General features: G+C 38.6%; 1 protein-coding gene across 2 annotated transcripts in view; it reads right to left on the bottom strand.

Annotated features, from left to right (window-relative positions):
- Positions 1-26,286, bottom strand: part of KCNQ1 (potassium voltage-gated channel subfamily Q member 1) — a 337,878-nt gene that overhangs the window by 245,272 nt on the left and 66,320 nt on the right. For both annotated transcript variants that reach the window (XM_074543319.1, XM_074543318.1), the window contains exons 3-8: positions 13,698-13,824; positions 11,847-11,925; positions 10,819-10,915; positions 10,137-10,277; positions 3,000-3,110; positions 458-553 (exon numbers count right to left, since the gene is read on the bottom strand). In XM_074543319.1, coding sequence (XP_074399420.1) covers positions 458-553; positions 3,000-3,110; positions 10,137-10,277; positions 10,819-10,915; positions 11,847-11,925; positions 13,698-13,824 — 651 coding nt within the window. The remainder of the gene's footprint in view (positions 1-457; positions 554-2,999; positions 3,111-10,136; positions 10,278-10,818; positions 10,916-11,846; positions 11,926-13,697; positions 13,825-26,286) is intronic.

The following is a 26,286-nucleotide window of genomic DNA, read 5'->3' as shown; positions in this document are numbered from 1 at the left end:
ATTCTGACATATTTCTCCTAAATCTGAAATTTTTGAGAATTTAGTTGTACCAACTGAAGCATATTTGACATTTGTCTTTACAAGCAACAACGTATTTTTTAAAAGCACAATTCTATGTAAAACTTCCTCTTTGTTTTTTCATTGCTGTAAGCATAACATTTCACAACACTTTCCTCAGGTAAATTGTTTAATAATTACAGGATAATTTTCAGTTTTGATTTTAACCAGCAAAATTAAACAGTTTACACTGATTTGAGAGTGCACTTTTCTTCTCATTAGTTTATATTAAAGACTGGATTTCCAAAACTTGCATCTGTAATTTCTTTAATGTACAGCTTTTAATGGGAATCAAGGAGGGGAAAATTGCCAACAGCTTGGAAAAAAAATAAAAACCACAACAAAAAACCTACTATAAATGGAAAGAGATTACAGTATGCAATATGCAAGAACTCTGTACCTGTATAAGAGAGGCAGCAGCTGGAATCTGACGGTTGAAATGTTTCTGTCTTTGTTTCTGTTGTACCTTTAGGGCAAAGCCTGAACCAAGAATTCCCTGCGGAAAGAAGAAAAAGACTTTTTTTTTTTTTTTTAAGAGTGGAAGGAAAGAGCCCCACATAAAATTGCCAAATTATGCTGTGTTAATAAATGTCCATTCAGCATCATAAAACCCAACTAATTATTTTGAGGAAATGACTTAATACAGTGAAATTTTTAGTCTCAGTTATTACTTGCTGAAGCCAACTGTGAATGCTATCATGCCCTGATGCAAAGCCTGCTGGACTCAGACCTAAAAGAGGAAACAGAAATGACATTTCATACCCTCTAAAAGTCTCACAAAGTCTTGTGTAGGGGAATGACAGAATAGGAGGAAAAAAAAATCAATTTGATGGGCCTAACTACATTTTCATAAGAAATAAAGCTTTGGTAGGGCATGATGTAAGCCACTAGACCTTTTAACTGTGGTATGGTAATTTCTATATCCATATATTAATCCCTGGTGGGAGTGAGGAAAAGAGGAAGAAGAAAAGAAAGTCATATTTCAAAGTGGTTGACTGAGTTGAACACAAACCCATCTAAATTCACTCTCAGGACAAGGGACATGGACTAATGGCACTGGATGGTGTGAAACCTGAACTAGACTCCAAATGTAATACAGATATGAAGTTCCAAATTCAAGTAAAGAGCAAAGCCATTTATGTGGTCATTTGCACAGCTATAGGCATATTTAACAGAAGCTTTAGTAACAGGTGAAAATGAAATTTTTTATAAACTGTCTTACATGATTACAACCTACTCAAGAAAGTACAATTCCTTTTCTACATACAGTAGAAAGCATCAGAGCAGGGAGGGATCTTGGCTCAACCTCTAAGAACTCTATTAATTTTGAAAGGAACATGAAATGCCCTTCCTATTATGTTGATTTAGTAAAGATCAAAGAGATGATGATGCTCAAACACCACATATTTGGGAAATGAGTGATTGTTGCCAGATCCAGAACCCACATCAGTTGCATTTAGCCACTACAATCACTTTTGACTGCGATCTCAGCCAGATCCTCCTACTTAAAACACCAACAACAAAGTCTGAAATACACCTTCAAACCCTGAATTCCCCCTTGGGCCAACCCACAGGAACAACTTCACTCAGTAAGGAAAATCCCACTAATAAAGGGGTGATTGGTGGTGTTCTACTTCAGCAAAGGTTAGGGAAATCTGACAGGTAATCATAAAACATGGCTGTGAAGGCACGGATGCTACACAATCATTTATAAAATATTTTTGTGGCATTTCAGACTGATTTTAAAAAACCAACCAACCAAAACAAAACACTCCACCATCACCACTCTTCAGTCAAAAAAAGTAGGTTTTGGCATTTTCCATACTGATCATTTCACTTATCTGATTTCTCTTCCAAAATAAAAGTGGAAGATATTAGAATGAGGAGGGGGGGAAGCAATGCTTTAAAGGCAAACTGATGCTGGAGAATTTAAAGAACCTTATTATCCTCTTCTATAAAAGGTTATGTACTTTTAAAGTAGGCAACTAATTTTAAAAGGTCACTGGAGTTTTCATGCTGTGAAGAACTTTTGTGATGGTACTGGCATAAAAGTATTCTTATCTATTCTGTACCATCCCCACCACTTCTTCATTAGAACTACACAAACATCTGCTAACACGACTGCTTGTGTCCCTGAATTGAAAAAATAAATATGTAAACAGAATGCTTCAGGTGGCACAAACATTTTAACAGCACAATTCAGGAGTCTGGCTAAATTTGTGGAAAACACACCCTCAGCTACACCTGGCACTGAATATTTGGATTTTCAAACCATAGTCCAAGATTTGCTGATTTTGAATTTACCCTTGGAACTCAAGTGCCTTGTTTCTTGTTTGAAAGCACTCAGGAACCTGTTTTCAGTGCAAATAAAGTGCCAGAACAGCTTCAAAAAGTCAGTTCTAGATCACTTTTGAAAACAGAACTTTTGGCCTGGACAGATATTAATTTTGTGAAGAACTGCATCGGTGTCTCTGGCTGCTGATAGCTGTCTTTCTGACAGTGACATATTTTTGGAAGCTTTTCTAGAAGAAGGATGTACATGAGAATTCTCCAGTTCACCTTGGACCTACTCAGTTGAGTAAACTATGAGTGAATGCCTTAAAAAAACCAAAACATCATTAAGTCATCACAAAGAAGTAATTAGAAATAATTTCCTTTACACTTCTGAGATAGGCTAGGAAAATTACATGGAATTAAACATCTCTTCCTCAAATCCTTCTCAAATCTAGTGTTGCATACAAAAACCACTGTATATTTATTTAGCTACTTCTAGAAGCTCTTTTGCTCTACCAGCTACATAAATTTCAGCTACAATATAGAAGCTTAACACAGAGCTTACACAAAACCAGGTTAAATGAAAGGTTAAAGAATCAATAACAGAAGTTCCCTCTGATAACTAATGAATCGGCATCAAATTGTTGAAAAAGTACAAGAGAACCTACCGCAGGCAGCGCAAAAAATGAGATTGCAAACACTGAAAAACAAGATGCAATTGTCTTTCCTATCCAGGTCTGTGGCACTTTATCTCCATAGCCAATAGTTGTAACAGTCACCTGCAAAGAGAAAAAAAGAGGGCATTATAGCAAGTATTAACAAGGCATTTATGCTTGTTGCTCTCTCTTCCTTTTTTATTTCAAAGAAGCATTAGCTGCATTCCTGACCCTCCCACTGTCAGCCTGTGTGACATGAATGAAGGTTAGCGGGTCCTTCCACGATTGCTTCCCCACCTAATACTGCATGGAAAAACGTACAGGAAACAAACAGGAATTTTTGGAACAAACAAACAAACATACAGGAATCACAACAAAAGGCACCTTTAAAATCTTGCAAAGTAATTTAAGTATTTATGGCTGAGGCAACTGCACAGCACATGAGGTTACTGGGATAGGGGTTGCCTGCCCAGTCACACACTTTCCTTAGGGAAAGGCTGCCAGCAGTTCTGAGCTGAGATTTGGTTGATGGGCAGGAGATGTTTGCTGGGAATGCTGCATGGAAAGAGCACACACACACTGTAAGCAGGCACTGTGACTGAGGTCAGGCATGAAGCACTCTAGAGATAACATTGGTACAAACAGCAAGAGAGGCTGAACATTTTCCACGTAGTAAAGACCCTGAAAACAGTCCACTGAATCACCAATTCATATAAAACACTGAGAGCAGGAATAGATGATTTAAAGCACACATGCAGGAAACATCTGTTGAGTTTGCCCTTCAGAACACTGAAATAAAAATTACCACCACAGTGATGTAGCATAACAAGGCTTAATAAGTCATTATTTGCATGAGCTCAAGGAAAGAACGTATTTGTTTGAAGCAGGAGGATACATTTGGCATGTGAGAACAATTTAAACTCACCTATGTCACCAGCTATTTCTGCATTTGTAAATTAGAGATATTTTTATCTGTGACTTCGAGGAAGGCTAACCAAACCAGAGCATGGGAATCCACATGGAGCCCTCAAGCAGCTGAGGCACAGCTCAGCTGTTGGCTGGTCAGACTTTCTTCTGGCCTTGTGGGTTTCCACTGCCCAGGACACAGATGTTGGTCGCACAGTCACACACCGGCCATCCTCACCCTGTCCTGAAGGTGCCCACCCTCTAAGCAAAGTCACTGTGTGCAAGTCAAACACAGCACAAAAGGGGCAGCTTGAGGTGGGGATGGTCGTTGCAAGTTTCTCACCAGCCACTGATACTCAAACATTCATGTGCTAGATTTTAATTTTTAATACAAGTTTTTAAAACGTGGCCTTTTTCCAAAACTGTTTCATACCCCACAGAAGCATTGTAAGGGTTAGTTAACTACCCTAGCACCTTTGCCTGTATTCCTGAAATTGTTATTGAAATTCTACCTTAATTCAGGACCTGATGAGGGAAGGAAGCGTGATGTTATCTCCTTACCTACATAGGAGGGTGGCTCAAAAAAAAAATCCTAAAGTCTAATTACAATTTCACTTTCAAAAATATGGAATAAAAAAAGGAAACATAATTATGGGAAAATTTATAGCCTCCAATGCCTTCTTACAGAGAAGATTATGAGAGAAAATAATGGTTTATGCCTCTGTTTTTGAATAAAATTATAAATCCTTGTAAGTGAAAAATGTTATCAACTATTTTGTTTTACAGTACTAAAATCATGCTGAAATACACACATTAACTAGAAATGTGAAAAGAAAGAGGTGCTTCTGAGCTGTCCCAAGTATAACTGAAGAAGAATTCATATGCATCTAAGTATTTATCTCCCCTTTCCCACCACATCCCTGCCCCTTCCTTCTGAATTGGCTTATATGAATCATCAGTAACACAAAAAAAGTATTTCCTGTGATGGTTGTCTAGCAGGCTTTTTTTAAAAAAAAAGTTTTGGAAATTGGTTGCAAATTAAAGTCTGAAGTTAACTTTTCTTCTGCCCTCATAACTCTAAACCATCTACAAATGCATTGTATTCTGAAATTGCATTTTCTTTTTTCCTCAAAATACATGCTGTTAAAATATTACATGCCAAGTTTCTGCCCAAGTCATTTTTTACAGCTGGATTAAAACTCTCTAAAGAGCACAATACTAATTTTACAGCTGTAAAAGAGGACATTATAATGGAAATACTGACTCAACTTCTACTCTACCATATTAAATGTGTTGGCATAATGAAATTAAATTGATACAAGATCTCACACATTGAATTTCATTGAAAAGTCTGTAAAACAATTGCTTTAATTAGGAACAAAATCATATTCATCCACTGACTATTTTAGAACTTTGATCTGATGAACATCACCAGCAATTTAGGCATTAAGACTAATGTTGTTCCTATTACATATGAATCAAAAGTCTGAAGGGGGGAATATGAAGCAAAAACCCACCCAGAAAGAAGAAATAGTAATTTTCATCAGCACTGAGTAGGGAAAGGATTTTATTTTAGGCTATACCAGGCTAAAGTGAGCACACAAAACGAATTAGTTAAGTAAGGATGTTCTGTCTATGAAATCCTTGCTGTGTACCTTGGAAAATTTGGATAGCAAACAGCTCTAAAATGCAAGAATCTCCACTTGTAACAATATCTACATTTGTACTTTGCAAGTAACAATTTTAAAAGGTTTCCTCACATCTACCCCGTAAGAGTTCCTTGTATGAGAGCAAAATGTAGTTGAAAGCACTCATGGAGTTAAAGCTCAGAGATGAGGAGGCAGCTGCAAAAGGAAGGGATGCCTTGCAAAAAGCAATTGAAAATATCTTCATCTTTCAACCCCTGCTCCAATAATTGCTAAACTAAACAAATCACCCAGAAAAAATCCAAACACAATCCCCAATAGCAGAATGTTTTTTAAAAAAAAGGATGTCACAGGTGTATACAGATGTTGGTCCCTCATAGAAAATCACATAGAAACTAAAAATGACATGTTCCCTTCTGTCGAACATTGAAGTCAGTGTACAGTTCTCTACAGTCTTTTTAATTGAGAAGAGTGGAGAAAAGGGTTCTGAATAACACAAGATCTGTGAGATAATTTTTCATGAAGCTATTTTTGAAATGTATGTCCAACTATTTTATAATTTAAGTCAGATTACTTTTAATTTAGCAGAAGTTTTATGCATGTGCAGTTTTGAGTGGAATTTCCTTTAACATTTCAACAAAGTTTTCCCTCAACTTTGATTTTCAATTTACATTTAGCACATACACATGGGCTTTACTAAACAGGACATTGTTTAGTATGCTTAAAAATAAGCATACTAATTTTGTGTATGCTTAAAAATAAGTAAACTTGTAAACATTATGTGGAATTTGGTCCTTAGTGAAAAAGTCTATCTTCTAAACTGTAATAAGTAAAGGAACCATAAATGCTCAAGTAAAGCTGTTATTTACAGAAAACTGCTTGCTTCAATTCAAAGCAAAAGGCACAGAGAAATATCCATGCATGGGTATATGCAATAATTGCTTTTGGAAATAGGGTTCATGATTGAAGAGACTGCTAGCACACTTTTTCTGAAGCATGTTTGTGCCAAAGTGAAGGTTGGAAACTGTGTGTTTATTCAGTGGATATCAAAAGCAGAGCTCCTCTCTGTTGCTGTGAGATAGGATTGAAATGAATGCTGAAAGAGAGAGAGAGGGGGACAAAAAAAACAACAACACAACAGGCCACAAGCAAATGCTAAGACCCACAAAACCCCCAGAGACAGTGAGCAGGTAATGCTTTCTGAACGTGGTCATCTCTGACAGACTCGATGAGAACATTTGTCCTATTTTTTTGAGTACCTGCTTTTTAAATTTTATTTTTAATGTTTTCCTGGTTTTATTTGCCTTAAATTTAATATAAGGTCTTTAAAATTGTCAGTCTGGACATGACAGACAGTATATGCAGAGTTATTTTGAATATTGGCACTGGAGAACTGAAAGATGCACCACATTACGTTTACTTTACTTGCTAAAATTAAACCTGTTTTTGAAGGATGTACAGATATCCTGCCAGTGGCAGAATTTATACAGCTTGCACTGCATTCTAAAGGAGCAATAATACAGACAACTCTTTATGCTGTTCAAACTCTCTAGGTTTCTTCAAGCCCATAACTGACAGGGCAAATAGCTACAGTCCGGAGTTCTCAAGGAAATTCAAATAAAGCCCAGGAGGCCAATTTACATATGAAAATGGAAAAGCAATATAGATTTATAAATAACAACAATGACAATGAGGAACATTTAATTACAAGTTATACACCCAAAGGGTGTGCCTGCAGTCAGCCAAGCACAGCAATATGAAAGTAGCCAACTGCAGATGCAGTGTAAGTGTTGGTAACACATTTAGGTTTAGTTGTGGTAACACAGACCTTTTATATGGTTTACCTCAGCTGTATTGCATATTCTGTTACTGCTGCCCAAAGAACTTAGCAGTGCACACACACACAGACTGAGATAACAAAAAGGCACAGTGCTGGACAGTGAGACAAGGGATATGAAAACACTGTCAAGGGCTTTTTGAAGCATTCTCTACTATGTCAGGTAAGGGCACTTCCAGAGAAGAGAGATCACTCATTTATGATGGTGTCTGAGACAGGAACTGTGAATCATCCTCTTCTGCAGGGGTAGCAGATTTTCATTGACCAGAATTTGTGGTGTTAAAGCAATTTGGAAAATTCTGGCTAAACATAACCAAAGCTTTCAAGATCTAACACTTGAGAAGGTTTGTGTATGAGTTTGAGACCTGTATTAGGAAGAATCCTTGTGACTTCCCAACTATTTGTAGAATCATAGAACGGTTTAGGTTGGAAGAAACTTTAAAGACCACCAAGTTCCAACCCCCTGAGAGGGGCAGGGACACCTCCCACTAGACCAGGTTGCTCAGAGCCCCATCCAACCTGGACTTGAATACTTAGAGGGATGGGACATCCACAGCTTCTGTGGGCTAACTTCTCTGTCCTATTTTCCTCTTGGAAAATGGATATTTCCTATTTTCTTAAATATTGTGGGGTTTTTCCCTAGCAGAAAGAATGAAGAATATTACACTATCAAGAAATCAGAAATGGATGGACCTGAATACATCTCAGTTTTGTTCTGCTAAACCTTCTTAGCAGTTAGTAGAAGTGTGTGAGAGCAGAACAAGGACGTCTAATTGTACTTAGTATTAAAGAAATTACATAATGTGTTCATTGAATGCAGTCTCACACTTCATGTGGCACACTGCAACGCAATAGAAGCTATAACAGAGAAAAATATTACCATAATTAAATGTATTGATTAAATAAGTTTATTGTAATTAGGAAGACAAAATAACTGGCATGCCTATTAACTGAACAATAATTCCCTGAAAGGAGAATATTTCAATATCCTGACAGATCGTGTTGCTTCTATGGGAGGTTTTACTGTATTTTCAGAAAGCCAATCTGGTCTGTCACACACTCAGTTTTTAATGGCAACGCCAATGACAGCATGTGCTTTTAAATGCAGCTACATCTGCCACTGTTAATTACTGAGTCATCTGACCAATGTAGTGGAAAATAAAAATGCCATAATGACATGAAAGCACTGAAAAAAGCTACTTGACAGAAAGCCACTTTCTTGTGCTACACAGTAAGTCTTCTGGTCCTAAGAAAGCCTGTATTTAACCATGGCAGACAGCAAGAAGAAAGAATTCTACAGCAGATCATAGCAGCAAAACAGCACAACAAAACAAAACCTGTTGTATTCAAAAAGGGCTACATATGCATTTCAGCACCAGCAGACCTGCAGTGGATTTGCTCATCAATGGCTCTTTCCTTCCTCAAACAGCAAGTGATGGTTTGAAAAGAGAAGACTATATAAGCACACACATGCAGAGATTTATTAAAAATATTTCTTTATATGTGTTCTTAAATATGCATATGTATTTTATTGTTGAAATGGAGGTGTTAGTGCTTTCACTCCTATACAGAAGACTTATTAGTTAGTATTATTTTTAACAAAAAAAGAGAAACAATGCCTTTTGATTTTAATCAGCAAAGAAAAAGCTCTTGAAAGTGCAAGCATGTTATCAGTGATGTCTATGCATTTTAAAGATCTGTAGCACTTACTGATGACTGTTTGTTTGATTAATCTAATAGAATAAAAGCAGATTAAAAAATGCCATTGCTTGAATGCTAATGACAAGGAAAAACAGCTTCCAAAAACTACCTTTCTTTGAACTGCAATAAGAAACAGAAATAAGAACAATCACAGAAATGAGAACAACTACAGATGGGAAATCCCAGAACAAAATTGCCAACCTAGTATTTGTATATCCTGTGAGACCTAAAGAGGGATCAGTAACTAGCAGAAGCAACAAAATTAAAACGTTTACGAAAATATAATCCCAGAACAGAGCTGCCACATGAGTAAGTGCATATAATAAACAAAGAGACACTGTCACTAGTAATACCAATAAAGGAGAACTTCACTACCAGAACTAAAGATACATCTACACCCAAGTTGTGGCAGCAACTTTGAAAAAGCTGAGAAATCTCTAAATGAGATGGTTACAATATAGCACAGAGAAATGCTGTGTAAAGACACTAAGGGGCTCCCAAAGCAATATAACCACCTTAGAAGAGTCCTGTCCCTGTATTTCCTATCTACCTTAAAAGCTTCTTGCTCCAGAATTAGTCCATTCTGAATAAACTGGGAATTACAGTCACAGGTCAAACTGCAAAACACAGATAACTGTTTTAAGAAAAAACCCCAACCCAACAAAAAGATGGGCAAAGAAAACCAAGACACCACAGCCTTCTCAAAAAACCTAGCCCTGAGTTAGCAAGACTCCTACCATCTTAGACAGTTGAACACTACCATGACAAAGGCAGCAAGAAATAATCACTGCACCAGCAGGAAAGACAGGATAAAGAAATAGAACATGTGTTTCTATATTTTTTTTAATGTAATGTGATCACTTTAGATCACATGAGACGGTAAACACCACGTAATATTACTGATCTTCTATAGTACTTTTGTAGTGTCACGGAATTACAAATTCCATGCAAGTGTATCGAAGCAGTAAGAAGCTGTTTCAAAGTGCTGCTCCTAGTCCATGATTGCTTGAATTTTACTCCACACTGGACAGTGTTAACATGTGAAATTGCTATACTTACTACTCCCCACCACAGGGCGTCTGCATAGCTGCCAAACTCTGTTTCTCCAGAATCATTTACAGCATCTTTCTCGGCCAGGTACACAAAGTAAGAGGAAAAAATCAGGCCCAGAAATCCAATGTAGAGTGTAGTTATCAGTTCCTGCAAAGAGAATCAAAATAACGGCATTATGATCTCATTGAGACACCTAAATTTCATAACACTGATTGGTTATAAAAGACAACTGGAAGAGAAAAATGCAATTTCAGCAATTAAAAATACTGACACTGAGTATTAGCTATGCAAATTAACAAAAAATCCACTGAGATCCATAGACAACAAAGAGTCAAAATGACCTCATCACACAGGACTTGTTAACCTTCTGGCCACCAAAAAGTAGTTGGGTAACTTTTTCAAACAGTGTCAGATTCAAAATAACTCTGGAATTTAAATACATATTTTAGGAAATATTAGAACTAGCTTTCAGAAGTCTCATTTTCAGTGGTTGAGTCCAACTACAAGTCAAAATTTGCCAAAGTGGCAGTGAACATAAGGCAGAACAACCACACTTGGTTAAAATAAATTACTACCTGCCTCCACACTAAATGTAAGTGATACCAGCAGCAGGGCTGAATGTCAGCGGTTCTGAATATAAAACTTTGGCATCAGCTGCGCCATTGCTCATCAGAGTACCCAAACTCACCTGTCTGTGTATGAACACCACTGACCCCAGCAGCCTCCAGGTACCGCCCTGACGGTCAACGTGCAGCATCCGTAAGATCTGCAGGAAACGGATGCCCCTGCAACACCATTTTCAAATTAATTGACAGGCCAAACACACAAGAGAAGAAGCAGAGGTGGAAAAAGGAACTCTGGCTTCCAAAGCACAGTTTTAAGAGACACAGAGTATTTTATGTTAGATTTAGTAGCCTGTGTCTTTTCAACCCACTCACTCATCTTTCTTCTCGTTATGAAGACAATCTGGGGACACTGTCCAAGGGAAGAACTGACCTTTGTACACATGGCTAGTAAGGATAACTCAAGGATTCAGGAATTTTGGACACAAACTGTAAACGCTCTGGAAATCATTCATCAACTCATATTTGACATGTTCACCACGATGAAAAAACAAGATATGGAACCAGCTAACTGAAGATCTGATTTCCTTATCTTTCAGGAATTTCATAGGCAATTTGAACCACACAGTCCAGTAATATTTTAAAATATTCTTTTTATGGGAGTCACTGCAATCCTGGAGCATGGCTGCAGCTAGTGTGAATAGCAAAGCCCACAGCTACCCATTCATCCAAGAAAACCAAGGGGTGTGACCTTCCTGAGCACAAGGTGTATTCAGTCCATCAGGAATTCACAATCACAGATGTTTTATAAAGAAGCATCTTGAAGATGTCAGAGATATGAAACATCAAAGAGTTGCTATAAAACTGAGCTAAGAAACTAAACCAGGATTTGGGTAGAACCCACCTAGCTGGGGAAAGGGGGAAAGAGAGTAAGCTTCTCTATTCCCACTAACCACAAAAGTGATACGACAAAATTGTATCTCCCCTACACTTATGGGATCAGCAATACATGATCGGTTATCTGCTCTATTACATCACACTGGGCAGTGACACGTTTTCTCCTGCAAGAATTGAAACAGGAGGTAAGTTAAAACAAAAGAAGAAACGTCACCTTGGTCAGGCAGCACCACTTTCTTTTATGGCATATAATTACCTGATAGCAGAGGTTGCAAAGACTTGACCTTTAGAGCCCACACAAAGAACTATCATGGAAGCAACAACTACAATTAAATCTGGAAAACAAAAGTCAGTTGAAGAAAATTAATTAGCAGCACCTTGCAATACTTCTACAAGACTACTAGAACCAAAGACCATATCACTTTAACAAGTTGAACAGTCACTCCTACTTAATATTTTTATTTATTCATCAAGAGATCTCAATTGTGGCATATAAAAAAATTTCCATCATGTGATATTATGGAAAGGTTGCACTGAGATGGGTCCAAGCTGGGCACAGTCTAGATGAATGAGGAGTTACTGTCAAGCAGCCTAGGATCCTTATTAGCTTTAACCCAGGAGGAATTTCAGCAGCTTCCATCTACTCTCTCTTCTCCCATTCTTATTTTCTCTCCTGTGCTTAGACAGGATTTTAATTGAGAGAGATTTTAAGGTTAACTTCATATATAAGAAAATTGCCTTACTATCATTTCATCTGTCCTGGTCTAAAAGGGAGAGAAAATTGAAATTAGGGTATGAGTCTAATTTAGTTTAAGTCAGTCAGTACTGTACTCTAAATCTACGTGCCTCAGGCCTAGTAAATTTTGGAAAGGAACTCTATTTTGGAGAATTAAATAGTTCTTGATCCATATCTGGGACAGCAGAACTACATTTTGCTTTCCAAACTGATCTAATTTGGATGATGTTTCAGAATGCTTAGTGTTCTAGCACTTGAGAGAAATGGATTGTGGCCAGAGGGAAAAGATGCAAAGTCTTTTTATAGCTGCAGTCACACCTGAGATGCAGTTGCTATTTACACACACACATATATATATATATACACCCATATATATACACACACATATATGGATGGATGGATGCACAGAGGAGCGAAATCAATTTTGTAATTGTAAAAATACCCAGGTATGTAAATTTTGTAATTTACATTTGGCAAAACTGTAGACAGTTTACGGAAACCTGTGTCCTGTACTCAACAATATATAATGTTTCTGAGTAGTGGAAAATGTCACAGAACAAGAATTACTATTCTTCCACAACAACACTCCTCTTCCAATGCCTGATTGATTCATTTAGTCCATATAGATTTCAAGTACTTAAGTACAGGGTAAAGGTCTTTACACTGTTTCATCAGTGCTGGCCAAGAAAATACAGATTGATTTTGAATTATGTTTCTTTTGGTGAAACTGTTAAAATTAATGACAAGCATTCTAAAAAAAACAATGATTAGTGACATGTATGGAATATCTGGATGTAATTTCCAGAAACCCTAAAGTCATTTTAGAAAGCCAATTGAATCCCAATGGAATTGAGGTGTCCAGCTCCAAATGCATCACTGAAAACTTTAATTCAACTGATACACAAAGCAACTGCAGTGCATCTATTGCACACTACCATGTGACACACAGCTCAATTAGAATGCAAAATAAACTCATAATAAACTAGTCAAATGACTGCTAAAGGGAGAAAAAAAGGCTGTTCAGTATCTTGGAAAAAAAATATTTGGGGCTCTTGTACAGTATCTGGGATCCTCAGGTCACAGGAGACAGGACTACAGTCAAGACTTATTCCTGGCAAAGCTTAAGATCATTTCTGAAAATGATCTCTTCTGGAAAAACAAACCAAGCTACATTTGTTCTCAAATGACAGTGCCACGAGTTCCTGAAGGGAAATTCAGATCTACATTCACACTAATGACAACAGCTCCCGCTCTAACTTGGCTTCAAGTGATACAGAATTTATGTAATTTTTGTAATTTTACAACTTCAAAAGCCTTTAGGGCAAGTTTTACTAACTGTTTACATTGACTTTGCAAGCTTTGCATACTCACCAATGATTGAAATGGGCTTCCTAGCAAAACGAAGCCTTCCCCACACTCCCACGTATTTACTGCGGCATCCTGCCGACCATAGCCGAACCACATACTCTGTTCCAAAGAACACCACTAATACAATTTCCTGCAAGAAACACACGGGCAACTAGGTTAATTTTTTACTTCATGTATGTCTTTAATTTCTTTTCAGAACGTATTAGAAAGCAATAAATAAAATGTAAAATTATTTATCAACTATAGCAAAAAATGATCTGAAATAAAACAGAAACACCTGTAAGAACAGAGAAAGAAAATATTAGGAGCAAAATGAAACACTTTGATTGCATGCAGTTTGGCTTGTCTACACGTACTAAAACTGAAAACCATTCTGTGCAATTCACTTGGTCTAATTCAAACAAAAGATTTCCTGACTGAGCCAAAGCAAACAAGCAGAGTCTGTATTTAGAAGATGAGCATTTTGCTAGTTTATTGCATTTCTAGAAGAGGTGTGCTTCATGTACCATCTACCAGATCAGCTTAACTTCCCCCTAATTTATACTTTTTCAGTCTCCCTTTACACTCACATGGATTGAAAAAGGTTTCTAGCATCCATCACCAACATGTCAGTCTCCAGGTACACTGAAGACAAAGTGAGCTCTCTAACACACCTTTCCCATCCTCTTGACAGCATTTGGGGACTTCAGCAGAAACAGAGATCTAGTCCTGCAGCACTGCTGGTACCAAGCTACTTATAAACTACTCACCTATACTCAGGTGTGACTTTGGAAATGCTTCCAAGGTGACAGATGTCAAAGACACCTGATATTGTTGTTGATTGGACGGAGGTACAGTTAGGTCCTATTTGGAACATCATCAATGTGCAGATAAACCTTGGGCTTTCCACAGACTAGATAAGCATGGCATACCCAGCATAATTTCCTTGTGTATCAGGGAGCTGCAATCCTCCCTTATTGCAAAACTCAATTAATAAGTGGTCACATTTTCCATCAGAGCCAACAACAAAATCTACTTATTGAAATGGTAAGAGTGGCTTGTCATTGAAAACACACAACACATGGCATCAAGTAAGAGTGCAGCTGAGAAACCAGTCTCAACATGTCACAGTTACACAGGTTAGCGCAGATTAAGAGAATGAGCCCCTTATTTCAAAGTGTGATTTCACATAAAGAGCAACTGCAGAGAACACAATGTGCTGTTGAACATTCTATCCACCCCTCTCACATGTCTGCAGGGTTCACTGCTGTTTTGCTTAACAAATTGGCAAACAGGACTCAAGATGGTACCTATGATTATTTTCATAATTGACTGAAATAGCCAGGACACAGCCCTAGTTTAGTCAAGATGAATGGGAGACATTATCACCTTCAAAAATGCATGGGACATTGCCCTGAATACTGAGCAAAATAATATGGCTGTACACAGTACAAATAATGGGGAAAAGGTTAGGCATCAGTTGACATTGCTATAATATTTTTGTGGCTCTAAAAAAATCTGTATGGCAATAAAAAACCTGCTCATCTCAGGGCAAGAAATTGTCTAAGCTCAACTTCGTGACATTTCTAGCCAAGCTGGTAGAACATGAGCCAGGGCTCCTTCCCTTAATTTTGATGTGTCATAACCTACGCAAGATGTCAGATGCAGTAGAACATCACAATTGTTTATAGCCACTTGTATTCAAGGTAGGTTTTGAAGGTATTATACAACTACCAAGAGCATTGTTTGTAATGAACAGGCTCTTCAGCCAAGAATCTCTTCTACAGCTTCCTTGTGAAAGAATCCACCAGAACCCTCCACCATTTTTTTTTACATTAAAATTGAATTATTGTTAAGTATTTTCCAATCAGTTAAAGACATAATGAACATCATAAATTGAAAGAACCAGCAACTGCACCAGATGCTTTAAGGAAACCTTGTGTCTTATGACAAGCTTCAAACGCAAGGAAACTCTCCCTTTGTCCAGCCTAACGTCACTTACGAACCAAAATTGAATGGGAGGAATTATGAGCTCTGCTTGACATGAGGTCCTGGGGAACTGTCACAGAAATCAGAGCACCTTCTCTGATCAGGTGACTGTATTCCTTTCACAGACCTGGTCAATAAACATTAATATTCAAGTGCTCTCCCTTTTGCAGAGGACTAGTACATTTCCCTCCATCACTACCATGGAGGAAATTCCCTTTACAAAAGACAATTCCAACCACACGGGAAGCAAAAGCTGTCCTTCATTCAAAATAGCTCATCTGAGGAAGGGATAGGAAGGGATATATAAGGGTATATAAGGATACATATAAGGCTTCACATCATGTGTGATAGCACAGATAATACCATTCAGATATCCCCAAAAGCAATTGCTAAAAGCAAAAGAAGGGAAAAGAGTTACCTTGGCAAGGAAAGAAAAAGCCAGAGAAAAAGGTAATGTTTTAGCACAATGGACCCACAAACAGCCCTGCGGACTGTCAGGATCACAGTGTTGGTTTTACAGGAGGAAGGCAGGACGAGAAAGCGCGGATTGTGCTGCAAAGGAGCGAGCGCTCCCCACGCAGGGAATTTGCATGGGAGCTGCGCCTGTGCTTCCTAAAGCCCTGCATGGTTCATTGGCTAACAGGCACACCGGCAAGTATGCAAATGGGGGCTGTCCCAAAGACAATGGGACAGACACGCACTCAATGGTTACTGTCACCCAGCCCTTTGCGTGACATGCAGACAAGCTCAGGGAACACTGATTGTCCTATAGACTCCGCTGACTGCAGGGAACGACCAGTCGGCTTACACCAAGACACATTTTTCACTCCTGACGTTTTGATAAAGGCTTATTGACCTAAATGAGACCCAAGTTATTCAGGGAACATCGGGGGTGAAAGTGCACAAGCTGTTCTTCATGGTCATACACAAAAACGCCAGGTATCCATTAGCAACTGGCAAATTCCCCCTCCCCTGCCCGTGGCTCTGTGACAGACAAAAGTGTTTTTAATATCTTGTGTTGCATAAATCTAATAAGTAGTCTCCTGGGGGTGGGGCAGGCTGATGAATTTCTGTCTGTGGGCTCTTATATTAGTGGCCAGAAAATTGCAGACAATAAAAAAAGTACATTAGTTATGTTCCCCTGAGCTACCAAAACATTCCCTGTATTTTTCTAATTACCAACTTAACATGAAATTTACATGCACTAGAAGATAATAACTGCCTGAAAAACACGGGCAAGCATGGGAATTAAAGCTCAGTAGAGGAGTTTTCTTGGTTAAAATTACATATACACAAACACTACACACTGTTCAAGGACCCATTCAACCCAGTGTAACTTAAAAGAAATCTTTCTATAGGGTGAAAACAGAAATGCAACACTGAGATTAAAAATTTACATGGTATAAGGAGCCCTCTAAGATGTGACAGACACATACATTCACACTATGGGCAAACAGGGGCTTTGTCAAGAGAAAATACTTTTTCTTCCTTTAATTATTGATTTCTACATGGTACCCTTCCTTCTGCCCTCCCTCCTGTTCAGCCCAGGTATGCCTTGTGCCATATTCATGCCTTCTCAGCCACATAATCCCAGCACAGCCAAGTAAAATATGGCATAATGTAATCACCTGGTTACAGTACAGCTCTCACCATCCAATGAAGGAACTTGAGCAGGATCATTACAAACACAGTTGCCTGATGAATGTACCCATGTTTTCTGCTAGCACAGTCCATACCTCCAGAGTTGTCAGGGTGTTTTGCTAATAAATGCATCTGGAAAAGCCCTTCCTTTACTTCTCAATCCCCACTGTTCTGAAAGAGCTACAATCCTTGGATGTGAGACATCCAATACCTGCACTGTGAAATAAAGTACAGTAGCAACTCCAAAAGAAATCATAGGGCCCTAAAACTTAACTGAAAGAAATGTTTTTAAGCTATTAGATTAATAACTTGAGAGGAAAAAACACAAAAAATCATGACACCACAACAACAGCTATTTAACAGATACAGAAATTGTCTCTGGAGGCTATGAATGCATCTGTATAGAGAATATATTGCCTAAGGCTCTGCCTGTAGACCCCAAAACTCACTGGTCATGGCGCATCACATTCAGACAATTAAATTCCATTTGATGTGGGAGGGCTAGACAAGGTCAACTGAAATCTATTACAAACAAAAATCTCTTTACTTAGTCCCTAGACATTTTTCAATGCACTCCATAAATGTAAGAGAGGTAAAACACATTCTCTAGGAGGAAGGAGGCAAAGTGTACCATTATGTTATTCTGACTGGCTACAGAATACCCAAAACCAAAGAGTGCATACAGCTTATTGCATCTCCCATGGAGGGGTCTGCCCTAAGAGAAAGGAGAGATGACAGGCACAGGAAGACAAGAGGCATTGGTGAGGGAGACAGCTTTAAGACTCACAAGTACACATTTCTTGTACTGAAGAATTTCCTCCCATCTCAACATTTCACTGCGAATACAATTTTTACCCATATCTGCAATATCACAAGCTCTACTACATTACCCTTATAGGAGAGATAAATCACATTATTCCCACAATTCTATCAAATCTGACTTCAAGGATGATAAAGTTCCCACAGATTTCTTTAAACAATTAAATAATCCCTCATGCAGCTTATGTAGGGATTGTATGCCAACAACCATTCCTTCAGCTGTAAGATTCCTATGGCACTATTTGCACTGAAAGCTATTTTTTAGCCAAGACAATGGAATATTGCTGCTACAGAGAAGTGGAACCTCCTCACAGTCTCAGGCAGCAATAGTGGAGCAAGGACCCTGCCACAAGCTTTTTTTCAGCAGTCATGACAAGCAGGAGCCAAGAGAGGGGACAACAGATCTGCTGAATGAAGCGACAAACAGGACACTTCCCATCAGTCAAGGGCTGTGTAGCTGGATTGGACAACAGGTTAGCATCTTAACAATCAGGGATACAGCATCTCTCTACTCCTCAAAGGTCAAAAAAAAGCAGGGGCATGTGTCTCTCATATAGAGCAGTCACAGACTCTTAGAACAGTTTGAGTTGGAATGAACCTCAAAGATATAGCTCCAACACCCCTGCCATGGGCAGGGAACTTTCCACTAGACCAGGTTGCTCCAAGCCCCATCCAACCTGGCCTTGAACACTTCCAGGGATGGAGAATCCACAACTCCTCTGGGTAAACTGTTCCAGTGCCTCACCACCCTCACAGTAAAGAATTTATTCCTAATATCTGATCTAAACCTGCGCCTCTCAGTTTGAAGCCGTTCCCCCTTGTCCCATCCTATTGGTAGAAAGCCCGCTCCAGGTTTCTTGCAGCCTCCTTTTATGTACTGGAATGTGCTCTAAGGTCTTCCCAGAGCTTTCTCTTCTCCAGGCTGAACAGTCCCAGCTCCCAGTCCTGTGTTCCCAGGAGAGGTGCTGCAGCCCTCTGATGCTCTTTGTGGCAATAGGTTGCATTTACACAAAACCCAAACGCTACAGGCTGTGTGGTGACTCAGAGAGCTGGAGCCCACTCCTCAGCACGCTGTTCACCTGACACATCAGGGCTTGCAAAACGCTTCAGACAGCACTTCTGTACAGCCCGAGCAGGGCATGCAAATTAACAGCAGCAAGGGCAACTGTTTCTTCTAATCTCACCCACTTTGTATAGAGAGGCCCCTCTTTGTTCTATTGAGAAAGGCAGGATTTTTTTTCCTGAAAGCTGTACTGTGCTTTCTAAGATATACAGAACAGCAAAATCAGATGGCCTAGGCAAGCACACAAAGACTCAACAAAGTAAAAATCCCAACTTGACCAAGTACAAAGATCAAAAATAGAAAGACAAATGGTTTCTTGTATATGTAAACACTTACTGAGCAATAGCAAGTCTCAAAACCCCTATATAGGACTGGAGATTTTTCTCTCCCCTACTTAACCTCCTCACTTCCATACAGCTTGTAAATTACATCTTTTCAGAGGAAAACAAAAATAATGCTACATTTTAAAAAAATGTTTAAAGTCAACAACCTTTGTTGTTCCTTTCTTTCAAAAGATTGGTTTTTCATTTGCTAAAATTCTTTATCCAGCAAATTGGGCATCAAATTATTAAAGAGGCTACAGAAAACCACAAACATGATATCAGTATTAGATTTCCACCTTCAGAGGCCCATAATTAATCCTAAGTTACTGGACATCATTAAAGCTCCCTTATTATGTTTTGAATTAAGATGAAATAATGTTTCCATTAGTGTTCATGTCCTGAAAAAAAGGGATGCTTACCAGGATACAGAGCTAGAATGGTTGATTGTGACGAAGCTTTTTTATTTTCCCTTAATTGGTGCTGAGAGCACAGAACAATAGCACTGGGACCATTAAACAATACTTCAGGCCTGCAATTTTGGGTTGAATTTTTTCCAAAGGCTCCAAGCAACCAAATCTAATTGAATTCCAATAGGAGTCAGGCACCTAACTCCTTTAGGTGTATTTAAGAAACTTTTGCTGATTTCCTTCGCTCTCTTCTCACTAGAGGTTTCACCAAACCCAAATGCTGGCAGCTGGAATTTTTCCACCAGCCCCAAAAGGCCTCAGATGTCAGTGGTGTAACTCTGCACGTGAAGGCATGGATGCCTTACAGCAGCTTTGCACACTGTCACTCCTGCGCAGGTCTCTTCATAATGCAGTTGTCTTTAGCCTTAGAATGTGGCTGCTGATGATATCCACCAGGAATTTGCAGACGTGAATTAAGCTGGGCTTGCACGTTTATTTTACAGAGCTTGTTTTAATGTGCAGCTCTCCCCCACCACAAAGTATGCTCTAGAAGTAGACTTCAAACCCAAAGTAGGTTGGCAAGAGAGAGAAAGTGTCAACGCGCTAACCCCGATACAAAAATTATTAAAAATCCCTATTCCTTTCTGTTTATTTCATGAATTTCTTATTCAGGGCTTCATAAAAGTCTCTAGAAGGAACTCATTCAGGACCCTCTCTTTGAAAAATGCTCTGGCTTCTACCCAGTGCAGCATATGCTTAATTTTATATCTTACTGAATTCAAAGGAACTATTCACCTACACTTCAGATGAAGCACACATGAACACAGTTCACAAATATGCAAACTCATTCATTAGTACATACAATATGCTAATATGAGTAGAAGGAACTGCTACAGACTATTTTAATAAATCAGTGTAAGCCAAGCAAGTCTGTATTTGTGTGTTACAGAGAACTGTCATAATAACACTATTTACACAGAGGCTACTTTCCTTGATCTGAGCATTTTCATCCTGTCAAGTATCTTGTTGCATGCTTTTTTATTAAACAACTTTTCTCACTCCTTTTTTAAAAAGCTACTTCATACCCTCCATGCCCTACACCAAGCAGCTCATAAGTCTTGCCTTTGCTCCACAGCCAACATGGAATTTATTGAGGGACCTCAGGAAGAGACTGCATGCCTGTTGTTTTCCAGCCACAAAGTACAGAGCAATGAAAGCCACTGTGACTCCCAGCAAAGCATATTTCCTTTATGCCCTTAGACTATCATCTTACAACACTACTCCATTCTAAGAGAAAATAAATATTGCATAGCGTCTCTTATCCGTAAGCAGAGTCAAACAAAAGGAAGAATTTGGCCATGATCTGCCTAGCTTAACTTGCAGTAGTTCCACTTCGCACAGCTGAAAGGGAATATAAGGGTAGATAGAATTTTTAAGCTGTAATGTTCTAGTTCTGGTCATCTGTTCTAAAATTTGATAACAGCAACACCTGAAATCTAGTGGTTTCAAATATAATGTACTTTTTTTGTTGAGGCCATATTGTAATAGCATCCAGGAAGCATCACCACCATTTGAAATTAAAAGGAGCACTGATAAAAAAATATTTTTGTCCTGGTGGTTTTGAAAACCCACTACTCAGCACCCACACGAATGCTTCAAGACAAGAAGCACTGTGGATGGAAGTACAGCTGGATATGCACAGAGACATCATCAGGCCCCCACACTGAACTAATGAGCCAATTATTTATGGCCTATTTCAACAACTTGCTCCTGCAAAAGCAGATACAGAGCATGCAGAAGAGGAGTTCTTTCTGATGAAGTTCTAACTTAACCCTCTTGCGCAGGCAAAATATCTCCCCCAGGTCCAGTCCTCCCTCCAAGAAGTAAGTTATGGAATGGTCCTCTGTGCTAGCCTTGCTTCAGGATCCTCAGTCTGGCCTTGCTGCTCTCTTCTATGTGGTTTTTGGTTTTTCTTCCAGGGATGTGATGTCATTTCCACAAGTAAGAAGAGTGAGAGGTCACAAAAAGCAGAACATTAATTCCACATTTACTCATGATATCCTCTTCTTCTAGAAGAAGCATGTTTCCAAAATTCATCCTCCAAAACTAGGATTTCTGGCCTGAGCAATGAACAAGCTCTTCAAAAAGAGTTTAAAAAGAAATAAATTTTAAGTGACTAACATTGGTTTCAACTTCCTCCAGATTAAAAAAAAAAAAAAACAGAAAAAAAGAAAACAATTTTTGTCTTGTCTGGCAGGACAAAGTTCCAGTATAAAAACATGAAGCTCTGAAACAAAATCCTTTCACACACCTGGGTGACAGTCACTCAGTTACCAGCATCAGGTTCAGCACTGATAAGGGTTCAAGTGCCATATTTCTGTTTGACATTCCCATAAACACAACCTGCTTTTGCCTCAACATACTTGAGCTCTCTCCCAGGCCTGATCCAGGGAATACACATCATGCTCTTCCACACAGCTGCAAAAACAGTCACACACTAAACCTGCAGTCCAGGCACTTAATACTCCTCACAGGAAAACATATGTGCTAGTTTAAGCTAATAAAAACCCTCCCAGATGCCATATGCACACAGCCCATTCAGTCAGCATTTTACAGTTGCCTCTAAAATTTGTGAAGGAGGAGAGGAGAGCTATTTGACATGCAAAATAAACGTAACTGAAGGCAACAAAGTCAGCATTTTCAGCTAAGTGGCAAACACATTTCACATACTGAAGGCAAGTAGCCTCCTCCTGGCGCCAATTTCCGAACAGTTGTGGCCATCATTCAGCGCATCAGGATGAGAGCATTCCAAAATGGGAACTTAATTTATACCAACCAAAGCACATGGCCAGCGCTGTGCAAACTCTCTCCAGAGCTTTGATAGCGTTCCAAAGAGACCAAACTGAACTTACATTTGCAAAATGAAGATAGAAGCCAGATCTCTCTGAAGTCGCATACCCCATTAACCAAGCTACCGTTATGTGCAAAGACTTGTATTTTTATATGAATTCATGTTTCTATCAGTTTTGGGTCCAACATAAATAAATAAATGGTGCAGAGGCAGCTCTTTGCAGAATTCAAAGTTAGTAAAGGGGAACTGCAGCTCTGTGAAACTCCACTCACTCTGTATCACCTTTCCTCTGCTCCCTTTACAAATAAAGGACAAGTGCACTATTCATTGCTGGAAGAAAAAAAAAATTCTTTAAAAAGCCACAGCCTTCTCAGTAGCAGCTGGTCTGAGCGTCAAGACATCAAATACCTCAGGAAGCTAATGGGCATTATATGGAACGAACTTTTACAGAAACAAAACAAATAAAAAACCCACAACAAACAAACCACCAAGCTGGTATTTGGCAGAATTCAGCAACACCATACTCAAAAGCTCTTTGGAAAAGGAGGGCCCTTGTAAAAGCAATGCCTTGGACATGTCAAGAAAAGACTCTGCACAATACCAAGCAAAAGTCACCTGAGCAGAAGAATCCCCACAGCAGAACAGTAGTTGAGGAGTTAAACACAACTGTAACTTAAAGCAACGGGCACAAGGAACATGGTTTAGAGACAGATGAGCCTTTTCTGTGCTGGAGCAATGAAGGTCAGACTTAGAGTACACTTTAAGATACACATTATTAGAAGAACCAAAGCATTGGTTATGCATTATAAATGCATTAACACATCAGAAGGTCCAACTGGTAGCTGTAGAGCACAACTCCATATTGCTGCACTCACTTTTCTAAAGCTTGAGGCATAGCTGCTCTTTATGTGAACTATACTTCCAGGTAATTCATTGAAGCATTTCTTTGAAGGATAGCAGAATTTTCTAGGCCCTTCTCTCTGATCTGAGATGATTGTTGCTTAAATTAGTATTAAAATAAACATATCTTTGTAAACATTTTCCAAAGAATCTTTCCCAGCAAGTGATGAAGCAAATATCACTCTTACTCCACAGTTAGATGAATTCTGTCAATAATTATAAAACTTCTTTTGTTTTGTGGTTAGGATATTTTTGATGCCAAAAGATCATCCAATGTTTTAGCCTACACTTTATATCTTTGCGGTTTTAAAAAGCTCTTTTTAAAACTCTTTTAAAAAGCTGATTTTTGGATATCTGTCCTGCTTAAGCCTCTCATGACCCCATTAGATGTTAGACGTGATATCAACAAAAAAACTTAAGTCTAATCTGGACACCAAAGGCCTTACTCACAAATCAAAGAACCAAGATTCCCCGCTGGAACCAAAAATCCTCATCTCACACGAAAATATACGTGTTCAGCAACAATGGAACTAGTGAAAACTCACACTTGTAGCAGTTGTCTTACAGAAGTGAAGCAAGAGGTTATACTAAAGAAAGGTGAGTCCTTGTTTAAACATACCCAACCTCAATATTTACTAACACAAACCACCACTCTGTATGAGTGGTAACTGAAAAACAAGACATTCTTCACATCACACCATTACTGAGAGATTATAATGTTTTTTTCCACTGTAAAAAATTCTTTTACAGCAATATTTTCTCAGTATTTATAAAAAAAATAAATTATTTAAAAATAAATAATTACAGGCCAAGTTATTTTCTAAAACTAAGTGAGAGGAAGAAGAGGGGGCATCCTGATGGACCACTGCCAAACATTGACACAAGAATCGCGCACGTAAAGCTCAAGCAGCTCTGCTAAAAATGACTTTAATGACAACCTCGTGTTTTCCCTTTCCCCAACACATAACACATTCACATTTAACTTTGTCAACCACTATCACTTGCTCAAGGTTTAATTCATAACAATTATATTACACTAAAAAGGGAACTGTCTTGTGTACAATGTGCATTTCCTCATCAACTGGATGGCCAAAGGAAATCTACTAGATATGCAAAGTACTTTACAGCTGTGTCCCATAACTGGGTATTTGAATATTTATAAGCCATTGCACTTGGGACAGCAAAGCTGATTACATGAGTGCATGTTTTTAGTAAGCCCAAAAATAAAGCTTTCCTCATTAGAAATCTGCCTTTAGCATGTCATATCATAGAATTCTTCTATCATGTACCACATTACTTACCCCAAATGGCACAGTGATAGAGCCAGAAATGCTGTGCCTATTCAAACATCAAGCTTTACAGTGCTCTAAATGTGGTAGAAACTCTCTGGCCATCCTTTATGTGGTTTCACACCCTTTGAGTAATAGTAATGGGTATTTCATGCTATGAAGACATGGACTATGTTCATCTTGGGTGCTAATTTACTCTGAAAAACATTAAGAAAACCCTCTTCTTAGACATTTTGTGAATTAATTGCAGGCTCAAGGAATTGAATTACTTTTTAGCTTTAAAACTACAGCAAACAATGGTGGTGGTAGAATGAGCAATCAGAGCAACACCAAGCAGTTACCGCTGCAATTCCACACATTGCTGTAAGAAATCATCTTTGACTGTTTCAGTGTTAAGGATAACATTGAATGCGGATTCTTTTTTTTTTTTTTTTTTAACATGGAGAACAGGGAGAATAAGCTTGGGGAAGGGGAATCTATTGCAAACTGGAGGCAATTTTGTACTGACTACTGTACTGATGTCTTCCACAGAAATTCCAGCCACATTAGCTTTGGCAGCAATTAAAGAGTACTTCTGGAATCCTTAACAACATTCAAGGAGTTCTTTTAACTTCACTTCGCGTTCTGTGGTTCTTTCTACTCTTTAAAGCAGCGAAAGCAGGGTGTTTTTTTCAACCTTCAACTTGTTTTACTGTTAAAATAAACACAAAGATAATTCAGACACAACTCAGGCTCAAAGGAACCCCACTGAAGTATTTATTCCTCTTCAGGAGCTGAGAAGCTCCTCTTTTGCTCAGGTTGTCCCTCACTACTGCTGCTCGGTACACTGTGCAACTCTGCCTGAGAGCCAACACAATCATAGCACCCAATGATAAAAGAAGCTATTCAGAGTTTTGGCAGGAAGAATACTTCTGACATTTTGTTTTGGGATTAGACTTCAGTCATGAGGCTTTAACACTAAGCTGCCCATGGTACATACACAGATCTGATTTCTGACACCTCTTCCCTCTATAACAAATTATTTTTTAATATCCCCATCCAAATCAACAGGATGACCATTGAAGCAAAGCCACCATCCCTAACAGACAAGCACAGTTGAACCAAGCTGTTGAAAAGGGAAGATAACACTCTTACACCACTGATAACTGAATACTGAGCCACGTAACAATTTATGCTTCCTGAAAGGAAAACACAGAACAAAACACCAGCACGTAACCAGGCATCAGAAATGCAATTGTACCATATTCCAAACACCAGCTAAACTCTTAAAAATCTCTGCAATCACATGTGGTGTGTTTTCAAGCGTGTTCATAACTATGAAACAATTATAC

This window comes from Zonotrichia albicollis, chromosome 6 (assembly GCF_047830755.1).
Source record: "Zonotrichia albicollis isolate bZonAlb1 chromosome 6, bZonAlb1.hap1, whole genome shotgun sequence".
In the NCBI taxonomy this organism is placed as follows: Eukaryota; Metazoa; Chordata; class Aves; order Passeriformes; family Passerellidae; genus Zonotrichia; species Zonotrichia albicollis.
Note: the sequence above shows the minus strand (reverse complement) of the source record. Positions and strands in the feature narration are given on the sequence as shown.